The 8,497-nt window shown below is 40.3% G+C and overlaps 2 protein-coding genes across 2 annotated transcripts; both read right to left on the bottom strand.

Moving 5' to 3' along the window:
• Positions 1–1,731: 1,731 nt before the first annotated feature.
• LOC110051045 (contactin-associated protein 1-like) lies at positions 1,732–5,518 on the bottom strand. The gene is made up of 3 exons (XM_089278657.1): positions 3,656–5,518; positions 3,347–3,464; positions 1,732–2,750 (listed from the first exon to the last, which is right to left on the bottom strand). The coding sequence occupies exons 1-3, from the start codon at positions 3,998–4,000 to the stop codon at positions 2,128–2,130; spliced, it is 1,086 nt and encodes a 361-aa protein (XP_089134783.1). The 5' UTR covers positions 4,001–5,518; the 3' UTR covers positions 1,732–2,127.
• Positions 5,519–5,661: 143 nt separating this feature from the next.
• Positions 5,662–7,854, bottom strand: LOC110051042 (UPF0739 protein C1orf74 homolog). The gene has a single exon (XM_089278658.1). The coding sequence runs from the start codon at positions 7,838–7,840 to the stop codon at positions 6,941–6,943; it is 900 nt and encodes a 299-aa protein (XP_089134784.1). The 5' UTR covers positions 7,841–7,854; the 3' UTR covers positions 5,662–6,940.
• Positions 7,855–8,497: the final 643 nt, after the last annotated feature.

Below are 8,497 nucleotides of genomic sequence, written 5' to 3'. Positions count from 1 at the left end.
TAGGCTGAAGTTACGTATCAACAAATGATATTCTTTATGTAAGCTCGTTACAGCCTGAAATGATTGGTCTCCCTACTACAACAACAGCACTAGCAATTTAATTCAGTTTTCTCCACAATGAGTGCATGGTCTTACCTAAGATACCTACAAAATCAGGTTTGCGAAATTCAAGTTACGGGTATAGTTTTTAGGTACTCGTAACGAGCTCGGTGTTTCAGAAGGTGTGTTCAGAAAGCTATTTTCTAGTCATGTCATCAAAATACGGTAGCCCGGTCGGGGATGCTCGTCGGAGCACCCCCGACCGGGGCAGGGGCTAAATTTAGATGAAACCCCTTAAGGAGACCAATTTGGGTGTGGTTAAAGCTTTCTTTGACCCCTAAAAGATTCCACTTAAAACGGTATAGGCTTGATTACCAGCCGCTCTTTAGGAAAGGAGCCAAGGCCAGCAGACCGGACTCGATAGCGAGAGACCAGTTGAAATCGATCAAGGAAAGAAAAAATGGCGTTTTTGATTATTATTTCTTCGAGTGCACCCTAAAATATACTTTGACAACCAAATATAGTGGCGTTTCTTCAAGACCTCCGTACAGAATCCTTGATACCCCACCATGAGAATTCCCGACCTTTTCATCTCTTCATATTGAAGGTCCCCCCGGACTGTATGTACGGTTACCACGGTGTAGTTCTTGGATCAAACTTAACACTTTGGTTTGCGCGCAGGTTTATCACTATGAAGAGGCTTGTACTTGTCTTTTATTGTAAAAGTGTTTCGCGGTTTTCGCTTTTTTTCTGATCGATAATGACGAGTTAGCTTTTGGCCCAATTTTTATCTCAGCTGCTAGTTGTTGCTTTACTGCAGTCAGTTTTTTTTTAGGTAGGTTTTTAGAGCTACTGATGGTTGCAACAGGGATCCCAGTTAGATTCGACCATAGTTAATAGAGGGGGGTGGTTATGAAGCTCGGCAAACATCAAAGGAGCTAACAAGGATGCCAAGATTTATATTGGAGGGCCAACGACCGTGCGCAATCTTTTGTTTTGCGTTCAAACACTATGCATGAGTTACGTAATCAAAACAATTCTATAGGTTAGTTCCTTGGTCAGTAGTAAACAAATATCGTGTTCTGTGCACGGTTAAGGCCAAAAAGAAAACTAAAACACCTTACAACAAAGAATTTTGTCGAGTGTCATAACCATTCCCCTCTATTAACTATGATTTGACTAATACTGAACAGCCACACGGCAACATGGAATCTATTTGCTAAATAGTTGCACGCTTCACGCTTACTATTTCTTAACGAGCGAGAGCAGCTGGTGCGCGAGCGACGTTGGTGTCTTTTGAAGGAACGCGGCAAATAAACAAGACGAAATGTTGTGGCAGAGCGGCCATACTGAAAATGTGTTTTTGGAGAGCTATGAGGCAATTTAGGAAAAAAAAAAAATTAAAAAAAACTACTCGCGCAGTTTAAAATGTGTTCCCAGACTGGCATTAGCTTTAATTTTTATCGCTTCCCTAATTAAGCGAGCGGCAATTCTTGAAAAGATGTCGCATTAACAGTGTACCATATACTGCTTTTACCTTGTGTCCCACTCAAGGTTAAAGAAGATCATACTCGCATTCTCATGTTAGGGTGTCTTTCATAAAGCGTGACAAAGTGTTTGCTGTGAAGATTGATGGTCCTCGTACTGTTTACGCAGTTGTTTCGTATTAATACCATATGAATAATCATGTCATTTATTTATTGAAGCCTTTCTCGGAGGCTTTAACTTTATTTTGTGTGTTTATCTTTGGGAATATATTTAATACTAGCAAGTCTCTGATGTGACCATTCTAGGTATTTTAAGCATTGATTCGTTTTTATTCGTCAGACCCTAGATAGCACCACGCGCAACAGATAGCTCAACATTTAGTAGCCATTTCTGTTGAAGATCACTTAGATAAGAGTCAAACTACTTTAGGACCCTTTGATCAATGCAATGGTTATGTATTGTAGCTTTCTTAATTCGTAACAGAATAATCTGTTAGCTATATGTTCTATGAAGTGATTTATCTAGAGCCGGATTAACGTTTAGCTACGTTAAGGTCGTTATCATTAGAATGCTTGATACATTTACAGGTCAAGCATGTGTTTATTTGGTGGGTATTCCATAGCACCTCAGTTTTCCCAGGGTGTAATACCCTAGCTCGGTAGAAGGGGTTACATCTCCAAACCTCAGCTGCATGACGGGAAGGTGAGATTTGTTTGTCAACAAACCGCTGTCCTCGCGCCACACATTGTCATTCTCGTCACAGTTGCATCCATATCCAGAATTTGCACAAGTGCCAGTTACCCCACATGCGCACTTGTATAAATGAATGGAGTTCGCTCCTCCCCAGTAAGTCATCTTGTCCCCATCACGTGACACCCACCAGCCAAACATGTTACCGTTCCGCAGGAGCATTGAGTGATGACATTCGTACTTGATAAACTGCTCACAGTGGGCAGATATGGCCGTTAGTTTTCCCAGCTGAAGGAGATTTGTTCCAGTGTAGTGAATGTCACGCTTATAACAGCCTTTCGGCTCACATCCTTGCACCAGTGTTGTGTTTTCGCTGTCGTGACTGATGACCGTCACGCCAACGTTGTTCTTGTCAGTCATGTCACAGTCAACAGTGAAAGCTATCACGCCACCTTCTCCATCAGGATCGATCACGTATGATCCGTTTGGAGCGTTGGGATCGCGCAACTTAATCTCGCTACAGCTTTTATTTTCTGCAAAGAAATGTTGAAATGTCCAAGTTAGCTTTGGTGTTCACCGGCTGGCTCAGAAGTCCCGCTTACCGTGCCGACTCTGGGGAAATAATATTTTCCACCGTTTTGCGCCTTCTTGCAGTTCAGGTCTAGGAAACCTTCTTTCATCGGATCCTTACCCCAACGTCTTCGTGTGCCCTTCTACTTTCCTAAGTGCCCTCTCTTTTAAAACTTCTCTCTAACAAGCGCCATTTTAACCTCTTATAAGGTTACGAAAGGGAAAACAGATAGTTTAAGGTTGCTCCATCCTTTTGAGCTGTAACCCAAAAGATTTCCACCCCCCCCTCCCCCCCCCCCCCCACCGCCACCGAAATGTTCTTTTCTAATGGAAGGCTTTTTAAGCTTTCATGCTTTTTTATCTTAAAATCACCCCCACCCCCCATCCAACACACACACCCAAGAAAGGTCTTGAAACTGCAAGTAGCCTTCCTAAGGCTTTATAGATTCAGTCTTTTCCTGTTGATATATGTATATATTATAATAATAATAATAATAATAATAATAATAATAATAATAATAATAATAATAATAATAATAAAACATTTGTTAACTTATACCTCCATGTTCACAGTCTGTTCCACAGAATCCCAGCTTACAGTGACAGCGATAGGAATTCAACTCATATTCAGGGACACAGTCAGCACCGTTCTTGCAAGGATCACTTTCACATGGCGACTGAACATATTAAACAAAGAGAACGTTAGTCATGATACAACTTTTCAGGACCTGTATTGATAAGAAAGCAGACGAATTGTAGGCCTGATACAAAAATCGTACCCATGGGCTGTTATGATGGAAGGTAACATTAGTGTAAAACGTTTTAGTCTAACTAAAGAGAGTGGGAAATAAATACATTTGTCTCTTACCCATGGGCTGTAATGATGGAAGGTAGCATTAGCGTGAAAGTTCTTAGTTTCTCTGTACTTGTCAGTGGCCAACAACTCACACAGATAAAGACCTTTCGAGTCAGGATACGCCGCCATGTTGAAAGAATAACACTTTGCTTCAGCAACACAAAGGAAAGTGCAATCAAACTGACCTTCCACCATGGGCGATGTTATATTCTCTGCCCATAGGTAACGGAAAGGATCACGCTTAAAATCGCCAATGGAAAAGTCGCCTTCTGGATTTCGATAAAGGGCACTGTTTTCCATAGTGTACATCATCATTAACTGGGAGGACAGAAACAACAGTAATGGCAAGAGTATCATGGTGCGGCCTCCAACGAGAGCAATGTGTCGTTTGAAGTGGGACAACTCTCCTTTAAATTCGCTATGTTTCAGTTATGTTGACTGATTGATTGATTGATTGGTTGGTTTTCCTTACTGCAGTCACATCACGTAGTACTCCATTCAAGCATATTAATTCCTGCAAATTTAGTACTTTAATTTGTTTAAAATTTGTAATATTGCGAATGTTATACTGAATTAAAATGCACGTCCTTCCTACATTTTCACAATTGCATCTTTCGAGAGTCTGAATTTTACAACGTTTTCTTATGAACATGCCGGGTTCATAAGAACCTGTCATTGCGTTTATAAGCAGTCAATGAATAAATCATTTGGCCGTGAAACCTATATTTTCACACCTGCAAAAATAATAAAGGAAAAGAAGATGTTTGAAGAAAAAAAACTGAAAACAGTTTCATGATTCTCTGATTAGTGGAATATTCAATAGCTCTCTGTTTTTAGAGAGCTCTTTTCTTTAGCTAAGTGAGTTTATTACTGGGAAAACCATATGAAAGTTTATGAATTATTTCCACTCAATAAGCTGAATTATTCCTGGTGAAGCGTTATCATGTTTAAACTTAATAATTTAAAACCGAACTCCTCGCTAATGGAAGGTATCAATTCCACGTGGGCTAACTGAACTACAGCAAGCTGGGAAAAGATAAAAAGAGTAAAACATTTTGATGGCTGCATATAATGGCTGAATATTTAAGCAGAAGCTCTTTTTTTTAGCTAAGTGAGTTTATTACTAGGAAATCCACTTGAAAATTCATGAATTATTTCGGTCCACTTAGTCCACTTAATTAGCTGAATTATTCCTGGTAAAGCGTTATCGTGTTTAACCTTAATAATTTAAAACCGAACTCCTCGCTAATGGAAGGTATCAATTCCACGTGGGCTAACTGAACTACAGCAAGCTGGGAAGAGATAAAAAGAATAAAACATTTTGATGGCTGCACATAGCAGGAGAATTTAAGAAGAAGTACAAGAAATTGTAATTTATATGTAAATACGTTCACGTGCAATGGCGGTAGGCAGATGTAATAAAACGCCAGTTTATAAGATGAGGAAGATGAGGACGATCTATGTATTAAACAAAATTGCGTCTGGAAAGACTTGAAATGGACAAAAACGCCCCAATAAATTCGAGAAGACTCAATTTCCGCTAAAATGACTGAACAGATAAAATATTCATAGCTTAGTCTAAAATTCATCTACAGAGCTTTAAAAGCTCTCCACATATTCTAAAGCAGCGCATTTGAGAAAAAACCGTTGGGTGGTCCTAAAAAGATATATATACGGGATGGAATTAACTTTGTCGATGTCTGTCTTCCCTAATTAATCGTTATGCTTACATGTAAGTGCTAACGCGTCCACCGGTATAGCAACACATTTCTACGAACACAAGACATTAATATTGATTACAGAGAAAATATACAACGGTACAATTTTTTTGAGTTGCTTTTTCATCTCTTGAGTCTTCCTAACAGTCCCTTAGTTCCTTAAATTAAACTGTCCATAAAAACTATCGTGTTAAAACAATTCTACAGGTATTGCAACAAACCCTGATGAATTTAAAAATTCATAAATATTGGTTTTACAGACAGAGTGTAGGAGTTCTAACCACTACATTATGACCATGGTTGATGATGAAATATAATTTATTCCACTAGCTGCAGTAGCACTTCAATCAATTTTTACTAGACTGAGGGATCGAACAATTTTCTCTCAACACGGTGTATAAACCAATAAAATGGTGTACAAGTAACGAAGGTGATCTAAGAGATCAACTCCCGCTGCAACTTTAAAATTTTCTGAAATATATTATTAGTTTCGTAACTCAAAGTATCTGTTACATTTATCACAACATCCGGAAAAAGAGATGCTGCCGTGACCTGTAGTGTGTGACAATCTTTAACCAATCAGGCATCTTTCTTAAAATTGCTGTTGTCTATGAATAGATTTCAAACAATTTTTGGAAGCCACTGATCATAGATTGTAGGATCTTTCTATAAGATCATACTCTCTGGGAAAGTATTAATGAGAAATTAATTTAAGTGAATATGTGGAAGTGAATATATGGGAGATCTTGGATTTCAACTACAGAGAAAGATGTCAATACATGAATGATCATTGCAGTTATAAATACAACTACCTTGCAAGCAGTTGGTTTCTCCAAATAAGACTTAAGCTTTTTTGAATCAAATACTGTTCTCTGTCTGATGCAGAGACTAATCCTTCTCCAACCAGGGCCCAGATACAAGACGTCCCCAAGTTAATATCTGACAAATCTGTCCTAAGTACTGTTCTTCTATAAAAATAAGCTTTTATTAAGAAATGACACTTAGCATACAGTGTAGATGACACCATACCAGTGAGAAACAAATCCCACATTTACACTTGTCATGATGTTTCACTGATGTTTCAGTCCGAGTGATGTATATATACAGTGCAACCCTGTAATACAACCACCTTCGGGTCATGGAAAATTGGTCGTATTAATGGCGTGGTCATATTAAAGGGGTTCTTTAAATAAGAAAATGACTGACTGAGATTTTTTTGGGCCAGAATAAAGTGGCTGTAATAATGAGGTGGTCATATTAACGGGGTGGTCGTAAGGCAGGGTTCCACTGTATCTGTTACATGTACCTTCTTCACAGTTGTTCTTGTGACTTGTCATAATATCTTCCTCCCACACGAAGGTTCCTGGGGTAGTTAGAATGCATGACAGGCCTACAGAGCGTCAATGCACATGTAGAAGGCTACCACTGATGTGGCTATATAAAACATGCATTAACATATTTATTTAAGCCCACTGTAAATAAAAAGAAAATTTACCTAGGATGCATGCAGCCATACTGTTATTACCTTTACACAATCCAAGAAAGAGGCTTTTTCAGAGGTCAAGTTCCAAATAGATTGCTACAAAGTCACCTGTGCAAATGACACTTGCTCCTTCTTAACTGTCAGATGCTCACTCATTCCAAGTGCCTTACCCATACCACATATTCTTTTTATCCAGCCACTGACTTTTGACTCATAATAAGGTTCAAGTTCCACTGGAGCAGTGAAGGAAAACACTAGATGACCATCACAGCTTTCCGCTTTTTCACCCCCCAAAAGACTACTGCTCCTAAGCAACATTTTGTAATGAAATATCAATGAGGACTCTTTAACAGTCACAGTATAACGGTTAAGAGGCACTAAGTTCAGGCAGTTACAATCACTGTCTTGGTCACACCAGTAAATTACCGGATAACCAAGAAGAAAACCAAATACACAAGGCATGCACCAGTTTTCGTCGTTGCCACTGACATCATTTAGATTTAAAACCTCAGATGTTCCAGGTGCTCCATCACTTTGCGTCATGTCCGTAGATACATATTTCAATTTCTGGTCTAACAATTCAACGATTCTGGCAAACTGCTTCTTCACAGCCATCGAGGCCTCCGTTCGCAAGATGCGCGGTTCTTGCAATTTTCCAGAGACGTCAACTAAAGTGAACTCTTCATGCTCAACCGTTTTTTTCAGATGACTCACCATATTTGCCAAATCTGCGAAGAATATGTCTTCACTGACTTTGAGAACGTTCAAGGAATAGGGAACTAAACATTCTGACGCTGATAAAGCTGCCATCAAAATACTGGCATTGGTTAAATCGACGACGGCATAATCAAACAGTAATGACGGCTTGAGGCCGACATAAATAGCTGCAAGATCAAGAAGAAACGATCTGTAACATTTGCCGGATAATTTCCCCAGAGATTTCTGAAATAGAGCCTCCCATTCTGCGAGGGTTTTTCTGGACCTTGTGTCCGCCATGATCCAGGCCGCACATGTACGTCCGCGCTTTCCTGGGAACGAGTTCTAATAATTTGGCCCCAGTTCTAGAGCGGCCAGAAGAAAACGTAGGGTGGGTCACACACACAGCACCCATGGCCAAAGAGGTTTCGTGTAAACTGGCTTATCCTATTCTTTTCCTTCGCATCATATCAACTGAGCACAGAACTTTGTCCAGATTCTGCGAGGGGAAGGCGTGCACATATATTTTTCCCTCTGGCTGTTTCACCTTCAGTACGTTATCCTCGGGGAAATTACTATTTCCTGCCTACTCCTAGCCTGAATTTCAGCCGCCTCCTCCACTCGCCGAGTCACTCGAGTGACTCGGCGAGCGGAGGAGGCGGCTGAAATTCAGGCTAGCCTACTCCATATTCCTACTGGCTAGGCGTGGCAGCTGGGAGAAGGAAGTCAGTGACTTCCAATCCCGCCCGCTTCTTACTGTTGACCCCCTGGACTTATCTCTAGTTTCTTTAGCATGAAACAACTAGGAGTATTTCTACTCCCCCCTGGATGAGATACCAGTCCATCGAAGGGTTACTCCCTCCCTACCCTTCCTCCCCCCCCCCCCCCTCCCCTTTCGAGCATTAAATTCGCTGGTACCCATTTATACACCTGTGTGGAGCGAGGCACTATGAGAGT

The sequence above is a fragment of the Orbicella faveolata genome, unplaced genomic scaffold (genome assembly GCF_042242905.1).
Source record: "Orbicella faveolata isolate gen_17 unplaced genomic scaffold, um_ofav_v1 contig_46, whole genome shotgun sequence".
NCBI classification, from domain to species: domain Eukaryota; kingdom Metazoa; phylum Cnidaria; class Anthozoa; order Scleractinia; family Merulinidae; genus Orbicella; species Orbicella faveolata.
The sequence above is the reverse complement of the archived record's forward strand: the minus strand, read 5'-3'. Positions and strand labels throughout refer to the sequence as shown.